The sequence below is a fragment of the Falco cherrug genome, chromosome 3 (genome assembly GCF_023634085.1).
Source record: "Falco cherrug isolate bFalChe1 chromosome 3, bFalChe1.pri, whole genome shotgun sequence".
Lineage (NCBI taxonomy): Eukaryota > Metazoa > Chordata > Aves > Falconiformes > Falconidae > Falco > Falco cherrug.
This window is the reverse complement of record NC_073699.1, coordinates 117,990,614-118,011,092: the sequence shown is the minus strand read 5'-3', so window position 1 is coordinate 118,011,092 and position 20,479 is coordinate 117,990,614. Positions and strand designations below refer to the sequence as shown.

General features: G+C 62.7%; 2 protein-coding genes across 2 annotated transcripts; one reads left to right on the top strand and one right to left on the bottom strand.

Moving 5' to 3' along the window:
• The first annotated feature begins 2,333 nt into the window (after positions 1-2,333).
• Positions 2,334-10,988, top strand: TINAGL1 (tubulointerstitial nephritis antigen like 1). Its single transcript, XM_055705200.1, has 12 exons — positions 2,334-2,452; positions 3,101-3,432; positions 4,229-4,292; positions 6,111-6,203; positions 6,297-6,411; positions 7,513-7,636; positions 7,803-7,953; positions 8,203-8,386; positions 8,694-8,739; positions 9,238-9,361; positions 9,798-9,843; positions 10,005-10,988. Exons 2-12 carry the CDS (start codon positions 3,132-3,134, stop codon positions 10,143-10,145), a joined length of 1,389 nt encoding a protein of 462 aa, XP_055561175.1. The 5' UTR covers positions 2,334-2,452; positions 3,101-3,131; the 3' UTR covers positions 10,146-10,988.
• Positions 10,989-16,435: 5,447 nt separating this feature from the next.
• Positions 16,436-19,788, bottom strand: PEF1 (penta-EF-hand domain containing 1). Its single transcript, XM_055705210.1, has 5 exons — positions 19,665-19,788; positions 19,356-19,530; positions 18,636-18,791; positions 17,959-18,102; positions 16,436-17,422 (listed from the first exon to the last, which is right to left on the bottom strand). The coding sequence occupies exons 1-5, from the start codon at positions 19,683-19,685 to the stop codon at positions 17,193-17,195; spliced, it is 726 nt and encodes a 241-aa protein (XP_055561185.1). The 5' UTR covers positions 19,686-19,788; the 3' UTR covers positions 16,436-17,192.
• Positions 19,789-20,479: the final 691 nt, after the last annotated feature.

The following is a 20,479-nucleotide window of genomic DNA, read 5'->3' as shown; positions in this document are numbered from 1 at the left end:
GGGGGGGGCCCTTTCCGCGCCGCCCTGCCTGGTGCTGGCTGAGGAGGAAGCCAGGGCTCACCGCAGGTCAGTCCCTGCCTTTCCTGGCTGCATCTTGCCAGCAAACCGGCTCCTGGCTCTTCCCGGAGCTCTGGGCTCTGCCGGGCCAGCACCCCACTGCCCAGCTGCACCGGCCCCACTGCCTCCAGAATTGTCCCAGCCTGCTGGGACGGGGGTCTTGGGGTGACTCCAGTCCCTCGGCCCCACCGATTGCCTGGCATGTGATTCCTGGGGAACCTCAGCTGCCCCCAGTGCCAAGCACATCCAGCTTGGATATGGTCCCAGGGCTGCTTTGAAGGGGGAGCCAGGACACGGCAGCACCCGGAAAGCCGCGCATGGGTGAGCTGTGCCATCACAGTGCTGCCCCAGCTCTCCCAGCCGGCCGGGCAGACTTCCAGGGTGGGTTTGGAGGATGCATCTCTGCAACAGCGGTGTCTTCACCTTGCCACGGGGTTGCACATCACCGGGGGTGCTCCCTCTGCACCCCACCAGGATGGCGGCATGGTGCAATGGGTGCAGCTCAGTAGAACCCGTGCGTGGGGCATCCAGGGACAGTCCACCAGGCTCCGGGCTCTTCCCACGACTCCGTGCAGTAGGACCTGGGTGCTGGGAACTGTTCCCCCCCCAGCAGAGCAGCCGTAGGCAGCAGTGGCAAGGGCAGGGCAGGCATGCGTGCCAGCCCCTGGCGCTGCCGCCCGCAGCCACGTGGGCCCAAGGTGCCCCAGCTGGACTTTGCCCCCCTCCACCTTGACTCCCCCCCACGTATGCGAGAGCCTGGCACTTCCCGGAGCAGGGGCAGCACTAGCTGGTGAGGACATGCTGGGAGGGGGGAGATGCCAACTTCAGAGGGACGCAGTGAGCTGTGACCCCGCAGTGCTGAGAGCAACACTTGGCACGCCGAGCGGAGTTTCAGGAAGGAGGTGGGAGGGGGCTCGAAGGACTTGGGCTGTTGCCAGTCTCGCTTCCGCACACGAGCCCTTATCGGCTGCAGGGGGGGAGGCCAGAAGCTGCAACGGGAATGGGAAGGGGCCAGCTCTGCTGACAGCACCCCATAGCATCCTCAGCTGCCACCAGGGAGCTGCCTGGCAGGACACAAGGACCTGGAGATGTCCTTTTTGCCACTGGTTTTGCGTTGTCCCCTGAGGGTCTTGGGGAATTCATGACTCACTCTGGATTCCTGTCAGTCCAGTCATGGAGAAAGTACGTGTGGCCGGAGACAGTCGGACTCCGGGCTGGACTCGGTTCCTTCCTGAGGTGCTCAGCAGCACTGCGGCTCGGTGTGCTCTGCCCAAGGCCACGCTTGCAGGAAAAGGCCCTTCTGAGAGCACCAGCCGAGCAGCCAAGCGGGGGTCCCAGCAGCCAGGGCTCTTACAGGACCCTCGTTTGGGCACCCAGAGCACCCTGTGATCCCAGGGAGCAGTCAACCCTTGTGCCCAGTGGGATGTGGTGCTCCCCATGCATGGGCACCCGGGGTGCAAGCCCACCCTGACCAGCCACAGCATCCCCCCCAGGGACTGCAGCCAGGAGCCAGGAGCCCTCCAGCCCGCAGCCCCCAGCTCAGCCCCTCAGCTGGTTCCCGCGGCCACCCAGGGAACCCGGCACCCCCCCCGCACCTCCCGTCCTGGCTGCAGTGAGGCATCTTCGAGGAATCCTTTGGCATCAGCTGGGAGATGCTCCTCACCGGCCACAGGCAGGCGGGTGCCCTGGGGTGGGCAGCCGGAGCCCCACGGGGGGGGCAGAGCCTCGGGGTGGGCAGCTGGAGCCCCAGGGTGTGGGCAGAGCCTTGGGGTGGGCAGCCGGAGCTCCGGGGGGGTGGGCAGAGCCTCGGGGTGGGCAGCTGGAGCCCTGGCGTGGGCAGCTGGAGCCCCACAGCAAGTACCGGTGCTGCAGAGGGAACCGGAGCCTGTGGGGCAGCCAAGACCCCCCCTCCCCGGCCTACGAGCAGCTGGCTGGATGCTGGCAGGGGGGGCTCCAAGTGGCACCGACTCCGTGCCCTGGGCTGTGACGGGATGCCCCCGTCTCGCTGGCATCCAGCTGTCCACATGGCAGCTGGGGTGCTGGAAGGGGGTGGGCACGCAGCCCCCCTCCCCACACCCTGCCCCAGCCAGCGGAGGGAGCCCCCGGATGGAGCAGCACTGCCGGGACCCCCCAGCACGTGTAGGAGCCGGGGGGACCCCCGGCCCCACGGGGGACCAGGTGCCGCCGGGGTCCTCGGGCACGGGGCGTCCGGGCCGCGGTCTCCCAGCACAAACCCACCCCCCGCCCCGGGGCTCGACCCCCGCCCCGCTGGGCTCCGCTCCGCCCGCGGCTGCCCCCGGCACCTCCCCACGCCCCCCCGGCCGGGGCGCGGCTATAAGGAGCGGCGGGCGCGGAGGAGGCGCTCGGCGGCGGCGCGGAGCGGCGGGCGCGGCAGGTACGGGGCAGCGGGGATGGGCGAGGGTCGTGCCCCCTGGCATCCCCACCCCCCACCCCACCCCGAGCCCCCAGCACCACCATCACCCCCCGCCCCGACCCCGCGGGCTGAGACCGGGCAGCAAATCGCACCGCCTGCGCCTTGGCGGCGCCGGGGACTGAGCGGGGGTCCGGGCAGCCCCCCTCGGGTGTCATGGGGAGCCTCGGCAGGGACGGTCACCGGGGCTGGGAGAGGGGGGTCCGGGCAACCCCCCTGGGTGCCATGGGGAGCCCCGGCGGGGACCGGCACCGGGGCTGGAAGCAGGGGGTCCAGGCAGCCCCCCTGGGTGCCATGGGGAGCCCCATCCCACTGGGGTTTTCCAGTTGGAGGTGGGGGTTCAGGTGTGGGTGGGCACGGGGCCGCTCGGCCACCCGGGGAGTGGGCACCTGGGGGGAAGCCGGTGTTTTGGAGCATCGCGCTGAGGGTCCCCAGAGCCAGGGTGGTCGCAAAGGGAGTTAAAAAACGTGAAGATTTTGAGCATCCCGGCGGGAGGGCAAGGTGGGGGCTCCATGGGCCGGTCAGGGTGGGCGACCCCACGAGATGGGACTGGCGTAGGGTGCCCGCAGGACCCCCAGCTGCCCCCCCACCCGCTCACTGCCCTCCCTGCAGCGGCTGCAGGTCTGGGGACATTGGTGGCAGCATGCGCCTGCTGCGGGCCCTGCTGTGCCTCTGGCTGCTGGCCCAGGTGGCCCTGGCTTCCCGGGTACGCACCCGCCGGGAGCTGGCCCCCGGCTTGTACGAGCATGGGGTCTACGATGCCGGTGGGTCCTACTGCCAGCAAGGGGACGTCTGCTGCCACGGCCGCGACGACGGCTGCACCGTGCCCTACCACGACACCCTCTGCTACTGCGACCTTTTCTGCAACCGCACCGTCTCCGACTGCTGCCCTGACTTCTGGGAATACTGCCTGGGCATCCCAGCCCCCTTCCCTAAAGCCCCAGGTGAGGCAGCCCCCAGCCCAGCCGGGCAGGGGTCTTTGCGGTGCCAGAGGCCAGCTCTGGGGTGTCCAAGGTGCTGGGTAATGCCACTGGTGCCCCTCAGGGGGGTGAACGCAGCTGGGTGTAGCACCCCACAGCCCTGCTTTCGCTGCAGAGCTGCTTCGGAGCTGCGGAAACTCCTAGAAAGTGGCTGGGCTGCCAGGAATGGGGCTGGGAGCAGCCCGGAGCCCCACAGCCCATCCTCTGTGCCTCCCCACGGGCAGGGCTGTGTGGGGCGGAGGGGCAGCTCCAGCGGTGCATACCTGTGGGGCAGAGCAGGAGCGTGGGGGGGACTCCATCCCAGCTTCCCATGTCATGTCTGGGGCAGGCAGATGCTGGCCCTGACTCAACCCGCCTGGCAGCTGGGACAGGCAGGGCCGACGGGGGCGAGAAGGGGGCACGGGCAGCCCCCGCCGCACAGCACAAGGCTCTCTAAGAAGTCCCTGCAGAGCAGAGCCAGCTCCTGGGTACAACTGGCCCCTTTATCCCCGTCCCGCCAGGCTGGGTGTGCGAGCCTGGCTCTGCTCAGCAGCCCCACACACAACCCCATGGTTAACCCTCCCGGTGCCGAGCCAGCCCTGCTCCCACCCTGCGCTGTGGGGTGCGAGCTGGTCATGAACTTGAACATGACCAAGATGCAGCTGGGCACCTGCCTGGCTTTAAGAACCACATTTATTTTCCCCATGTTTCCCCCCCTGGAACCATGGGGATGCTGGTAAGACCCCAGGCGCTGACCAAGGCTCTCCTGTCTCCCACCCAGGCTGTGCCCGCGCCAGCCGCAGCTACCCTACTGGAGCCACCTACCAGGAGAACTGCAACCTGTGGTGAGTGCCGCCATGCTCCCCGTGCCATGCGGGCACAGCCGGGCACGCTGCTTGCCCAGCAGAAGGGTGCTGGGGGGCCACAGACACCAGGGCTACCCTCAGCCGGCACGGCGGGAGCGCAGGGCCCGAGCTGGGTGGCAAGGGCTGGTGCCAGGTGCCTTTGTTCCGGCATATTCCAAGCAAAGAGCCCGGGGCCTTGAGCCACTCCCAAATTTCAGTGCATGCCTTTGTGGGAGCCGCTGGCTCCACCAGGTTAGCGTGCGGCCAGGCTGGCTGCGGGCTGCCTCTATGACCCTGGCGCTGCCGCGGATTTTCTGGCCCCATTGGTCCGAGCCCAGCTTGCCCAAGCCTGACGGCATGTGTTTGCACCTGGCAGCCACGGTGGCTCGGTGCCAGGCAGCAAGAGTCCAGCCCTGCTGCTTGCTTGGGTGCAAGCAACCCGTCCGTCTGTGTTAGCGAGCAGTGCAGGGTTTATCCGGAACGTGGTGGTATTAATGGCATCCTGGAGGTGGGGGATCGGGGAACCTGCGGGTGCAGATCTGCCCGTAGACAAGGAGCAAACACAGCAGGGCTGGCTGCCTCGCAGCGATGCGGTAGATAAGGGAAATCAAAGGCTCCGTCTGGGGCATGTGTGAGGGCATAAGCACGTGTGTGTGCATGTGTGTGCAGGCGTGTGCGCTTGCAAAGCCAGCTCAAGCCCTCCCCGAAGCCCCAGTGCTGCCCAGCGTTTCTCTGGGACCGTGGCGCCAAGACACACTGGGCTGGCGGATGACCCCGAACCCTGAGGGGAGGTCGATGTCCCCAAGCCCTGCACTGGCATGACTGGTCCCAGCTGCTGGGAAAGCATCCCTTCCCCAGCAGTGCTGGCCCTTGGGGGCTGAGGCTCTTCTTGCCAAAACCTTCCCCCGCACTTGGCGCCTGCAAAGCAGCAATTTCTGCAGCTCTTCACCCCAGATCTTGTCCCTGCTTGGCTCCCGTGGGGTCTTGGGGGGGTTGGCAGGGGGCAAATGCATTGCCAGGGTGAAGTGGAGGGGGCTACCATGGGCACCCAGCTGGCTGCACCCCAAGGTGCTCCCGTGGGAGTCCCCAGGGTTTTAACAGCCAGGTGTGGGGTCACCAGCACAGCGCCGGCAGCGCTTGGGGATGGGGAGGGGGTGAGTGTGGGGGTGCAGGTGCCGCTGGCAGGATCGGGGCCAGGCTGGCAGGACACAGCTCCGGCCTTGCACGGCTCCTTAAAAGGGAAGAGTGTGCCGGAGCTCAGCGGGCAGGAGGGAGCGTGCCAAGCATTGCTCAGCTCCCAGAGGGGAGCACAGCCCAGGGCTTCCCAGGGGGACCCAGACCCGGCACATCCCCTCCAGCCACCCCCTGCCCCGGTTCTCCCTGTGGGTGCTGCAGGGCTCCCAGCTAACCTGGTCAGAGCAGCTCGCCCCTGGCTGGGGGACAGCCAGCCCCGAATCCCCTCCCCAGGCTGGCGTCCAAGCCCTGCTCTGCTGTCTGCAGGCCTGGCTGCTTTTCAGCTGATTTTCTGTCCCGTGCTCTATCTACCCTCTGGGCTCCTGTGGGGACCCGGGCTGGGGGGACACGACAGCCCCCAGGCCCACGCAGAGGGCTGCCCACCCGCTCCTGGCCCAGCTACACCCCATCCCGCGGTGCCAAGCCACAGTGTGACCCCCAGACCCTGGTGCAGGAGTAGCCCTGGCCCCTTGCTGGCTGGCCGCAATGGCAGCAGGACCCTGGCACCTGGGATCCCCCTGGTCACCCCAAGGGACACCGTCCCTCCGCGGCTGACGGTTCTCTTCGGTGCTGTCCCTTCTGCAGCACCTGCAGCCCCAACGGGCAGTGGCAGTGTGAAGACCATGCCTGCCTGATGGATGGGGAGCTGATCGACGCCATCAACAAGGGCAATTATGGGTAAGGACCAGGCACTGGGAGGATGGGGAAGGGACGCTTCACCCCTTGGTGCTTTCTGGGGCACCCCTGACCTGTCCCCCTCCTCCCATGCAGCTGGAGAGCCGCCAACTACAGCCAGTTTTGGGGCATGACGCTGGAGGATGGGATCCGGCACCGCCTGGGCACGTTCCGGCCCTCTCCCACCGTCATGAACATGAACGAGATGCAGGTGAGTCACCACAGATGCAAGGGGAAACTGAGGCACGCCAAGGGCTGAGCCTGCCTGTCCTATGGCTTGACCCAATGATTCACCATCGCCTTAGCTAGTGATGTCCCCGCCCTGTCCTCGTCCCTGGGAGGGGGCTCTGTACTGGGGGGGGGAGGCAGGGAAGGGGCCATGCTGGGTGGGTGTCGCGGGCAGCCCTTGTGTTTGGAGACAGCAGCTCAGCAAATTCCCCCTGACAATCCCCAGGCTGCCAGTGTTGTTTTTTCCCCCGCTCCTCCGTGCCGGTTTCCCATCGGAAAGCCAGCCCCACAGCTGCTGAGTCGGCAGAGCCGGCAGCGCCAGCGCTTTGCGAGTGGGGTGCCTCCTCCTGCCCCCGGGCTGCCCCCAAAACCAGCCCCCCTTCGGGGTGGGCAGCGGCTGGGGGTCCCATGGGTGCTGGCGGGGAGCGAGCATCGCACGCAGTGCACACCCGGTGCCGTGACCTTGACTCCCAGTGCTGTGACGTTGACTCCCAGTGAGGTTTAATTTTAGAGACGCTTCCTGCAGTAGGATAAGGCGGGTGTCATGGCCACGTCCTCGCCAGGAAGGCGTGGGGGGCACTGTCCCCCCTCGAAGGGTGGAAAGGCTGCGCATAAGCCAGTGGCTGGGCGAGAGCTGACCAGAGGCCACAATGAGGGGCTTGAGGCGCCCAGCGCCGTGCCACCTGCGGTGGGGCAGAGACAGGGCACTGGGTGCTGTTGTTGCATGAGGAGCTACTGGGGTTGAGGAGCCCAAATTTAGTGAAAGTTGAGGGATCTGGCTCCTCTGGGACAAGGGGGCAACCAAATCCTCATCGTACTTGCCGAGGACTACGGGTGTCCCTGTCCTGAAGGATCCTGCAGCGGGGCTGGGGGACGCTAAGGCCAGCTGGGACCCTGCTTGGAGGGTGGGAGGTGCTGCATATGGGTGTCCCTGTCCTGAGGGTCCTGCAGTGGGGCTGGGGGATGCTAATGCCGGCTGGGACCCTGCTCGGAGGGTGGGAAATGCTGTGGGTGGGCTGTGGTGGGCAGGGGGAAGGAGACGGGGTCCCTGTGCACTGAGCACCCCTCGGCTCTGCCTCCGCAGATGAACATGGACTCCAACGAGGTGCTGCCTCGCCACTTCGATGCAGCCGCGAAGTGGCCGGGGATGATCCACGAGCCCTTGGACCAGGGCAACTGCGCTGGTTCCTGGGCCTTTTCTACGGCAGGTGAGATGGGGTGGGGGGATGGGGTGGGATGGGATGGGGTGTGGGGGGTGTGGGTGGGGTGGGATGGCTGGTGGGGACAGAGACTAAACCTGTCGCTGTGGGGCTGGGGAGCGGGACAGGACCTGGGGGAGCAGCCGCCCCTCCCTGACACCCTGCTCGCTCCTAGCTGTCGCCTCGGACCGCATCTCTATCCACTCCATGGGACACATGACACCCGCCCTGTCACCCCAAAACCTCCTGTCCTGCGACACGCGCAACCAGCGGGGCTGCAGCGGAGGGCGGCTGGACGGCGCCTGGTGGTACCTCCGCCGGCGAGGGTGAGCGGGGATGGGGCAGGGGGGCAGAGGCGGGATGGGGTGGGATAAGGGGGTTCAAAGTCCTTCTTCCCTGGGGGGCAAGAGCCTGGGGTGCCCCGTGCACATGCTGCCCCCAGGGCTGTCCCTTGGGCAGGTGGGCACTGAGGGGGGCCAGCCCAGGCAGGATGGAGAGTGGGGTTCAGGGATGGGAGTGGGGGTCAGGGTAGGGATGGGGATGGTCCTTCCTCATGTCCTTGTCCCTCTGCCCAGGGTGGTGACGGATGAGTGCTACCCCTTCACCAGCCAGGAGAGCCAGCCGGCGGCACAGCCCTGCATGATGCACAGCCGCTCCACGGGCAGGGGCAAGCGGCAGGCGACCGCGCGCTGCCCCAACCCCCAGACCCACGCCAACGAGATTTACCAGTCCACCCCTGCCTACCGCCTCTCCTCCAGCGTGAGTGCCCGTGGGATGGGGCCGGGATGGGCCGAGCCGCCGGCGTGGGCGAAGCGGGAGCCGTTTGGTGTGGGGAGCGGGAAGGGGCTTGGCTCGGCGTGGGTTTGCCTGGAAAAGCCAAGTTTGGAAACGAAGCTGGGAAAAACCTGCTGTGGAGCTCGCAGGGGAGCTGCACTCCACCCAGCATCTCCACAACACCCACCCGTGGGTGCCAAAGCGGCCTCTGCCTGCATCCCCGGGCGTGGGGGGGGGGGGGGCACAGTGCCGGGGGTCCCAGCCCTGGTACCACCCAGCTCTGTGCTTGCAGGAGAAGGAGATCATGAAGGAGCTGCTGGAGAATGGCCCCGTGCAAGGTAGGGAGCCGGCGTGGGCACCCACCCGCAGACCCCAAAGCTGAGTGCTGCAATGGCTGGAGGGGGACAAGGTGGGGGGGGTGAAGCCACCCTGCCTGGGGCTGGGGGACAGCGTGGGGGACAGGACCCCCCACCTCAGCTGCTCTCCCTGCTTAATGTTTAGCTGCGTGCCCGGGCAGCGCCGTGCTCTCGCCGGCCCCGGGGTGCCCGTCAGCTGCCCACACCAGTGGGCACTTGTTGCTCATTAACTCCTGAGATTTAATCTCCGTCTCGGCAGTTGGTTTTATTTTACTTTATGATTATTTTTTTAATCCTCTGCTGAGTCTTGTCACATTGCCTGTGGGAGGATCCGGCCGCTGCCTTCCCTCCTCCCAGGCGATGCCCTGTGTCCCTGGTGCCTGTATCCTCCACCCTGGGGGACGTGGGGCCCCGGGGGCTCAGCACCCCATCCCTGGGGACACAGGCAGCATCCCCAGACCCTCTCCCCTCTTCCTGCAGCCATCCTGGAGGTGCACGAGGATTTCTTCATGTACAAAAGCGGGATCTATCGGCACACACCAGTGGCTGAGGGGAAGGGGCCGAAGCACCAGAGACATGGGACCCATTCGGTCAAAATCACCGGGTAGGTGGGGGGTGGGGGGCTGTGGGGGGTCCCGCTCTGGGTGGGAGAAGTGGGGAAGGAAAGGCGTCCCTTTCCTCTAGGCAGAGAGAGGAAGCAGGGAGGGAAGGAGGGGGCTGATGCTCGTGCCAGGGCTGTGGCCACAAGTGACATGAGTGTGTGGTGCTCAGCCCCATCAGGGGAGGGAGGGGGGCTGGAGGGGCAGAGCCCGAGGAGGGGAGCAGGGCCAGCTGCCCTGTGCTCCTTCCTCTGCCCCACGGCTGGACGTACCTGCCTGTGTTTTGGGAGTGGGTGTAAATCTCTCAGCCTGGCCCTCGGGGAGGTGCCGGGGCTGGGAAGTGAGTGGGGTCCACACAGCACCTGGTGCTGGGCAGGATGGGGGTGCAGCCCGAGGGGTGCCTGGGGACCCCCCCCTCACTAGCCTTCTCTCCTGCTGCAGGTGGGGAGAAGAGCAGTTGCCTGATGGCCAGATCCAAAAATACTGGGTGAGTATTGGTGGGTGTCACGAGTTCGTCGGGACTCGTTTATGGAGGTGGGTGGGTGCCAGGGCTGCTTTCCCGTGCCCGGGTGGGATCCAGCTCGGGGTTGGAGGGGAGGTCCAGCCGGGCACCCCAACACTGAGCTGTGTCCCCTGTCCCTTCCACAGACCGCAGCCAACTCCTGGGGCACAGCGTGGGGCGAGGGCGGCCACTTTCGCATCGCCCGCGGCGTCAACGAGTGCGAGGTGGAGACCTTTGTGGTGGGCGTCTGGGGCCGCGTCAGCATGGAGGACATGCCCCACAAGTGACCCCCCCACAGCCCTCCCACCCCGGGGCCCCCCAGCCCTGCAGATGTCCTTGTCCCCACGATGGCCCTGCCCAGCACCGCAGCCCCTCCGTCCCCTCCTGGGGGTACCCGTGGGGTGGGACACCCCCTCCCCTGCCACGCAGCCCTGTGCCGCCAGCCAAGGGCATGGGACTGTCCCCTGGGTCCCCATCCCTGGGGGCTGCGTGCCCCCCCTGTGCTGACGTGGCGGCTGGGTGCAGCGGTGCGTGCATGGGGCATGTGGCCGGGGGTGCCCGTGGGATTTACCCGCTAATCCCCCTGCCCCGGGCTCGGCTCGGCTTCGGTGGCTGCCGGGGGCTCTTCAAAGCTGGCTGCTCCCCCCCGGCCCCAGCCAGCACTGGGGGCTTCACCCCCCCTCCCCCCCCTGCTGCTGGCACGTGTGTGGGGCTGGGGGCACACTGCTGGGACCCCCAGGGATCCTCCCCCCCCTGAGCTGCTGCCCCCCCCCCCCCCGGCCGCCCTGGAGCCAGAGGAGTGAAATAACCCAGCGGTGCCGGGGGGGTTCACCGGTGCCCTCCAGGGCTGGGTGTTGGCGCTGGGGGTCAGGAGGGTGCCCCCACTGTCCCCCCTGCCCCTTCCTATGGTGCTATGGCCCCTACCACCCCCTCTGGGGACTGTGGGGATGGGGGGGGGGGCGCGGGGCTCAGCCCTGCAGTGTCCCCATCCTGGTGGGGCCACAACTTGGGACCACACATCAGCAGAGTCTGACCCCCCCCCCGCCCCCGACCTCCCCCAGGGCTGTACTTTTAAGACTTCGTATTTATTTTGCTTTTTATTATTTGTAAATAAACTTATTGAAGCCTGACTGCCAGGAGGGTGTGCTCCTTGGGGGTGGGGGCACGTGGCCCCGCTGCCCCCTGCCTGCCCTGGCCCGGGGGGGCCCAGCCGTGGCCCCGGGAAGGGCTGTGGGGTGAGATAAGGCCCCGCTCATTGTGCACCTTCCGGCATCGCCGTGACCGCGGCCAGCGCTGGACGCGCCGTGGACACGTGCAGCCACACAGGCCACCGGGGCCAGCAGTGCCACCACGCAGCCATCCCATAGTCAGCAGTGCCACCACAGCCACCTGGCAGCCAGGAGTGCCACCACAGCCTGTGTGCCACCACAGACACCCACGGCCAGGCGTGCCAGGAGTGCCACCACACAGCCAAGGATGCCACCACTGCCAGGTGTGCCACCGCGGCTGCTTCTCTCGGAGGTATGTGCTGCGCGGGCTCGCGCTCCCTGCGCCCCCCGCCCCGGGGCACCCACACTGCGGAGTGGGGCGCCACCTGGTGGTGGCGGCCTGCACCTGCACCACACACGGTGTGTACAAGCACGGACAGCGTGCAGAGGCACGCACACACGGAGTGTGCACAGGTGTACACACACACACACACACACACACGCACACACGCACACACACACAGAGTATTTACAGGCACGCACAGTGTGCACAGATGCACATACACACACACACAGAGGGTATGTGCAGACACAGACATGCACAGGTACACACACACAGTATGTACAGACACGCACAGTGTGCACAGGCACACACACACAGGTGTGCACTCACACACAGAGTGTGCACAGGTACACACACACCCCCGTATGTACAGGCACGCACAGTGTGCACAGATGCACACACACACACACACAGGGTATGTGCAGACACAGACATGCACAGGTACACACACACACAGTATGTACAGGCACGCACAGTGTGCACAGGCACACACACAGGTGTGCACTCACACACAGAGTGTGCACAGGTACACAGGTACACACACACACAGTATGTACAGGCACGCACAGTGTGCACAGGCACACACACACAGGTGTGCACTCACACACAGAGTGTGCACAGGTACACACACACACCCCGTATGTACAGGCACGCACAGTGTGCACAGACACACACACACAGAGGGTATGTGCAGACACAGACATGCAGAGGTACACACACACACACAGTATGTACAGGCACGCACAGTGTGCACAGGCACACACACACACACACAGAGGTGTGCACTCACACAGAGTGTGCACAGGTACACACACACACACACACACACAGAGCCTGTATGTACAGGCACGCACAGTGTGCACAGCTGCACACACACACACACACACAGGGTATGTGCAGACACAGACATGCACAGGTATACACACACACACACGGTATGTACAGGCATGCACAGTGTGCATGGGCACGCACACACAGGTGTGCACTCACACACAGAGTGTGCACAGGTACACAGGTACACACACAGAGAGTATGTACAGGCACGCACAGTGTGCACAGGTACACACACAGAGAGTATGTACAGGCACGCACAGTGTGCACAGGCACACACACACAGGTGTGCACAGGTACACACACACACCCCGTATGTACAGGCACGCACAGTGTGCACAGATACACACACACAGAGGGTATGTGCAGACACAGACATGCACAGGTATACACACACACACAGTATGTACAGGCACGCACATTGTGCACAGGCACCCACACACAGGTGTGCACTCACACACAGAGTGTGCACAGGTACACAGGTACACACACAGAGAGTATGTACAGGCATGCACAGTGTGCACAGGCACACACACACAGGTGTGCACAGGTACACACACACACACCCCGTATGTACAGGCACGGACAGTGTGCACAGATACACACACACAGAGGGTATGTGCAGACACAGACATGCACAGGTACACACACACACACAGTATGTACAGGCACGCACAGTGTGCACAGGTACACACACACACACACAGGTGTGCACTCACACAGAGTGTGCACAGGTACACACACACACACACACACACAGAGCCCGTATGTACAGGCACGCACAGTGTGCACAGGTACACACACACACACACACACAGGGTATGTGCAGACACAGACATGCACAGGTATACACACACACACACGGTATGTACAGGCACGCACAGTGTGCATGGGCACGCACACACAGGTGTGCACTCACACAGAGTGTGCACAGGTACACACACACACACACACACAGAGCCCGTATGTACAGGCACGCACAGTGTGCACAGGTGCACACACACACACACACACAGGGTATGTGCAGACACAGACATGTACAGGTACACACACACACACACGGTATGTACAGGCATGCACAGTGTGCATGGGCACGCACACACAGGTGTGCACTCACACACAGAGTGTGCACAGGTACACACACACCCACCCCCGTATGTACAGGCACGCACAGTTTGCACAGATGCACACACACACACACAGAGGGTATGTGCAGGCACAGACATGCACAGGTACACACACACACACACACAGAGTATGTACAGGCATGCACAGTGTGCACAGGTGCACACACACACACACACACACACACAGGGTATGTGCAGACACAGACATGCACAGGTACACACACACACACACACGGTATGTACAGGCATGCACAGTGTGCATGGGCGCGCACACACAGGTGTGCACTCACACACAGAGTGTGCACAGGTACACACACACCCACCCCCGTATGTACAGGCACGCACAGTTTGCACAGATGCACACACACAGAGGGTATGTGCAGACACAGACATGCACAGGTACACACACACACAGACACACACGGTGTGTACAGACATGCACAGTGTGCACAGGCACCCACACACAGGTGTGCGCGCACACACACAGAGTGTGCACAGGTACACACGCACATACACACAGAGGGTATGTACAGGCACACATGCACACACAGTGCACAGCCACACACACAGAGTGTGCAAAGGTACACAGACACACACAATGGCTGTTTGTGTGTGTGTGTGCACTATATCCATAATTTTGTAAAAAGTGTCTTTGTGTGTGTGTGTGTATATATATATATATGCATAAAAAACCCACAACTAGCAGTGTCTGTTAGAGAGTGTGTGTGTGTATATATAGCTCTAAAAAAATACAACCAGCAGTGTCTATTACTGTATGTGTGTGCATATATACCTAAAAGACACAACCAGCAGTTCCTGTTGGTGTGTGTATATATCTAAAAACCACAGCCAGCAGTGCCTGTTACTATATGTGCATGTATATATATCTAAAAAACACAACCAGCAGTGCCTGTTGGGGTGTGTATGTATATATATCACCCTCAAAAATTCACAACCAGCAGTGTCTGCTAGTGTGTGTGTACAAAAGCATTGCCTGTGTGCACATACACCCCGTATGTACAGGCACGCACAGTGTGCACAGATACACACACACAGAGGGTATGTGCAGACACAGACATGCACAGGTACACACACACACACAGTATGTACAGGCACGCACAGTGTGCACAGGTGCACACACACACACACACACACAGAGGTGTGCACTCACACAGAGTGTGCACAGGTACACACACACACACACACAGAGCCCGTATGTACAGGCACGCACAGTGTGCACAGGTGCACACACACACACACACACACACACACACACAGGGTATGTGCAGACACAGACATGCACAGGTATACACACACACACATGGTATGTACAGGCATGCACAGTGTGCATGGGCACGCACACACAGGTGTGCACTCACACACAGAGTGTGCACAGGTACACACACACCCACCCCCGTCTCTCTAGGTACAGGCACAGGGTGGCCACACGTGTGTACCCAAGGGCTGTGTGTATCTGTGTACGCACGGGGTGGCTGTTAGTGCCGGGGTGTGAATACATGTGTGTGTGCAAAGTTGTTGGAGGTGTATATATGTATGTATATGAAGTGTTACTGTGTGTACAGGCACGCACAAGGGTATCTTAGAGTCTGTGTCCAAACACACACACATGGTAGCTGTTACTATGTATTTGGGGTGTCTGTTAGTGTGTGCACGTGTCTACATGGGGGTGTCTATTAGTGAGTATATCTATAGGCACACAGGGGTGTCTTACCCTGGATATATACATACACACCTAGGGGTGTCTAATGCAGGCACTGTGGGGTGTGTTTATATAAGCATCAGTGTCAGTGTGTGTATATGTGTACGTGGGTGTCAGTAAACATGTATATATACAGGAGTGCCTGTTAGCGTGTGTGTGTGCATGCTGCGTGTGTATCTATACATATATATATACAATCAGGGGTATCTGTTACTGTGTGTGTGTATATACACACAGAGTATATAGATACACAGAGTGTATGTATACACACACCCCGTGTATATATATATACACACACACACAGAGTGCATATATACACACTGTGTGTATACACACACCCCGTATATATATATATACACACACACAGAGTGTATATATACACAGTGTGTATATATACACACACCTTTCTCTATACGTGTGTATATACATGTTCACACACCATATACACACAGTGTCAGTAAGCGCGTGTGTGCGTGTGGTGTTTGTGTACAGATGCATACACACAGGGTGTGGATTATTATATTTATATATGCACAAGGGTGGGTGGGTGTATACAGGGGTGTCTGTCCCTACAGAGACACTTCTCTGGGTATTTATATATATATATCTACACACATATACGCCTATACACAGACTCACTGGCGGGGGTCACAACCCCACCGTCATCCCTGCAGCTGCACAACAGCCCTGCCCAGGAGGGGTGACAGCCTGCACGGGTGCTGACAGCCACAGCATGGGTGACAGTACGGGAGAGGGGGGGCCAGCCCCCACCGCCTCCGCTTTAAACCTCTCCTCTCGAGAGGCTGGGCAGCTCTGACTCAACAGAAGACGATGAGAAGTATTGCTGGAACGACGAGTGATGCTCCAGAACAAAAAGTCCTGCCTTTGGCTGAAGTGGAGGAAAACACATCTGGTTGTTGCTTCTAAAAGCAGCCGGTAAGTTACTGGGTCTTTTAACTACTTTCCTACCTAAAAATTCCTTCAAATATAGCAACGTGTCTCTCAAAAAGCATCTCAGAGATTTCTCAGTGAGGCCAATTAAAGGATAATCACCTGGACTTCATTCTAAAACCAAAGGAAAAAAAAACTTTTGCATTGGTCAAATCTTTACATTCCTGGTCGTAGCTCAGCAAGAGACGCCAGCACCTTATTTTCTGTAAGCTGACACAAAATGTGTAAGAATTAACTCCAGGAAAGTGTATCGAGCCCTGAGAGCAGCACCCAGAGCAGGGGTACAGGCACAGGACATGTCCCCACCCCGCACCCAGCGCGGCTGCTGGCCCCGGGGGGTGACGGGAGGCAGGGCAGTGTCCCCACCAGCCGCTCTGTGAACACAAACCACTCCACAGCCAGTGCACATTGCCTTTAATTCAAACGCTGTAAAAATAAGCTCTAAACTGTTTCTGAGTTTGGCTCCAGCAGGCAAGATGTGAATCAAAACAGAGATTGGCAACAAGAGGGAGGTTGACGATCTGTGTGGGACTGCAGCAGCAATGTGGCCCATTCCAGCAGCCCGGAGAGAAACAGGGCTCAGACCCCGGGAAAGCCGGAGCATTTCCAGCACGGCCGAGGGACTGGACGTGCTCCCAGCGAGGAGGGGCAGTCTGCGAGGCAAGGAAGGATGAGCTCTGCCATCACTTGTGCCCTTCCTTCTGCTTTCCTAATGAAGGCTCAGCTCTTGGTCACCAGAGAACCTCCAGAAGTGTGCTGAGACAGGGCTGTTCCACTGCAGACATCCCGCCAAGCAGAGGGACAGGCCAGGTGGGATTGAAATATCATTTTGTGTCTGGCAAGGGATCGAAGCACTCCCTGGGAGGCATGGCACAGGCAACTGGTTTGGCTGTCCCACCCTGTGGCATGGCCCCAGAACCGGGTTCCAGTTTGGCGTGGAGACACCCACTGCCGTTGAGTGGGGACAGGGAACTGAAGCTGGGAGGGCCCCAGCAGCACTGTGGGCTACTCAGGAGCAGGCTGGAAAGCTGGCCGGGCAAACAGCTCACTCTTTGGGAGGCTCAGCCACATCCCAGCATGAGGCTGAGGACGGCTGCTGCTTCCAGAGAGCCCCGCAGAGCTCCCAGCCAGCTCCCAGCCCTCCGCCGAGAGCATCACATCATGCGAGTCACAACCATTGTGAGGAAGTCCTCATAGCTCAGCCGCACGTTGCCCACCAGCCCCGTGTCCTTCTCGCGGAAAGCATCGGTCATGCTCTGGAGCTGCATGCAGACCTGAATGAAGCGGTCGAGCTGGATGCTGGGGTTGGAGGATCGCTGGGCGTAGCGGGCCATCAGCAGCTGGCTAAACTGGGGGCTCAGGTTATAGCCCATCTGGGAGAAAGCTGGGAGCAAGAAACACTCAAGATTAAACTCTCCTGACAGGAGGGAGAGAGGCTGTGCCCTCTCTCCCCTGCGCTGGCACACCCCCCATCTCCCACCGCCTCACGGTGTTCACTTCAGCTGTGGGTGTGCACGGGCAGGGCTCTCCAGAGGGAGGAACCAAACCAAGGCACGAATTCCAGACATTTCTCCCCTTCATCAGACACACACACCCAAGAGCTCCTCCCGAAAAACAGGCTCTACCCACACGCCATTTGAGGGGGCATCTTAGGTTTCCTTAAGGAAGGAACTGTCCCATGGGAAGACTCAGCACCAGCTCTGCCACAGCCGGTTTAGCCAGCACAGCAGGTACCAGCACAGCAACAGGCATGGACCGCAGCCCAGGCTGCAAGGGAGGAGCTCAGACACCCCCAACCCTGCTGCAGGGACGGTGCCAGGAGTCACCAGACCAGGCTGGAAATAAACACCAAGCAGAGCCAGACAGCAATCCCCGGGGAGCTCGGTAAGGGCCAGGTTGGTGTCTCTGCCCCTTGCCCACCTTGCTGGAGCTCGTTGAAGCTGATGGAGCCTGACTGGTCCCTGTCGTACTGCTGGAAGAGGTTCTTCCACTGCTGGATGAAGCGCAGCAAAGCTGAGAAGCCATACACATCTATGCGTCCCGACCTGGTCTTATCGAACATGTCTGGGGAGGAAGGAGCGAAGAGCAGCAGCAGGGCAGTAAGGAGTAGAGCAAGGACATGCTGTAGAAACTCTGAGAGAGCCCATGATCTGTGCCATGGCTCCCTGGCACCCTGCTCTGGCCCCAAAAGCCCTCCCTCACCAGGACTGCGATCAACAAGGACCACACCATCCCCAGCAGGCTGGTAGGAAATGGCACCAAACCCCAATGCTGGGGCCAGCAGGCGAACGGGGTGACTCTGGCTCTCTACCGAAGCTCTCCCTCCCTTTCCTCCCTACCTCTCCGGGAGCAGGGGCTCACTCGGCCTCATGCAGAGCTGGATTCCCTTTCCCAAGCAGCATTTTACCCCCCTGCCTCATCTTCTCCACCAAAAGGGTGCTCGGAGCTGCTCTGTTGCTCAGCTCTCGCTCCAGAGAGCTGCTCAGGCAAGGGATGCCCAGGTAACAGGGGAACGCAGCCCGGGCTTCACCCCGACAGAGGCACGTCTCAAACAGATCAGCTTAAAGAGCAGGAGGGCAAGGAGCGCCCAGACTCACTTATCATCAGCAGGCAGGTCTCATCGTTGAATGTCGACCAGTTGGAGTTGAGCAGTGCCTGCTTCAGCTCCTTCACGGAGATGTACCCGCTGTGATCGGCATCGACCGCCTGGAACCAGGTGAAGGCCTCCGGGTCCACACCCGGGGGGGCATTACCTGTGCGGGGGGAGGCCATCAGCAGCTGCCACCTCCCTCAGAGAGGCTGCTGGCTGCTCCGGCCCTGGGGACGGCTCACAGGGACGCAGCCAACACCCAGGAGCCTGTCAGCACCTCTGTGCTAAGGAGCTTTTCCAGCCGGGTGATGCCGGGAGAACGGGTTACAGGGCCCGGGGAAGGGGGAGGCGTGAGTCAGGCTGCGGGTGCAGCGTGGGACCGGGGAGCGCCCCACCAGCCCCGGCCCGGGCCTGGAGGCAGGTGCGTGGCTGAGAAGTTTCTTTGCTGGCGCGCCGGGGTGCGGTCTCTTCCGCACCTTCCTCCTGCTCCTCCTCCTCCTCCTGCTCCTCCTCGGGATTTCCAAATAATAAACCGGGACTTTTCGGTTTCACTTACACGCTGAATTCAGCCGAGCGAGGGGTGCCAGGCCAAGCCCTCCTGGCACGGACCGGGGCCGGCACACCGGTGGGGCCGGGCCGGGGGACCCTTCCGCACCCCCGACCCCGCACCCCCGTCCCGGGGTCACCCAGGGGGGCGGGTACACCCCACAAGGACCCCCCCACTCACCTGCGGGAGCCGCCCCTCCGTAGGGCCCGGGTTGGGGGCCGCCGTAGGGCTGTCCGTAGGGACCCCCGGGGGGGGGCTGTCCGTAGGGACCCCCGGGGGGGGGCTGTCCGTAGGGACCCCCGGGGTAGGGGCCGGCCGGGGGCGCGCCGGGGGCCTGTCCTGCGCCGGGGAAGCCCTGGGGACGGGACAGAGCCCGGTGTGCCACCGGTACCGGCCCGTGCGCCGCCCCTCACCCCGGCCCCCGCTCCGCAATCCGCGCCCCCCGGCCCGCCCCCCGGCCCCGCCGCCCCGGCCCCACCGCGGCCCCACCTGCCCCGGGTACGCCGCCATCGCACAGCTACCGCCCGCCGGCCCCGCCCCCGTCACTGTCGCCTCGCGCGCTCATTGGCTGCGGAGCGCGGGTGGGCGGGGCGGCAGGAAGGGCGCAGTGTCGCGCCGGAAGGGCGTGTCCGGAAGCGCTGAGGGAGCACCGAGCTCGGAGCGTGGTCGGGCGCCGTGTGTCACGCAGCGGCCGCTCGGGAGGGGCCGGGATCCCCCCGGGAGCGGGGCCGGGAACCCCCCAAGATCAGGACCGGCATCCCGCTAGGAGTGGGACTGGGATCTCCCCGGGAGCTGGTCCGGGATCTCCCCAGAGGCAGGGCTGGGATCAGCCCAAGAGCAGGGCTGCGATCCTCCCAGCATCAGAGCTGGGGTCTTCCCAGGAGCTGCTCTGGGATCCCCTGGGATCAGGGCCGGGATCTTCCCAGCGACTGGTCTAGGATCCCCCCAAATCATGGCTGGGATCTCCCCAGGATCAGGGCTGAGATCCCCCAGGAACACCCCCCCCCATCAGGCCCAAGGCCGCAGGGGGCTCGAGGGCACCATCCCCCCGGTCAAGGTGGCCTCGGCCCTGTGTGCTGGGTGGGGGCTGCAGGGCTGGGCAGAGCAGTGTCCCTCGGGGACAGGGCTGGGGACAGGAGTGGGGACATGGGACTAGGGCTGGGGACATGGACAGGGCTGGAGACAGGAGTGGGGACATGGGACTAGGGCTGGGGACAGGAGTGGGGACATGGGACTAGGGCTGGGGACATGGGACTAGGGCTGGGGACATGGACAGGGCTGGGGAGATGGCTGGGGTCAGGGCT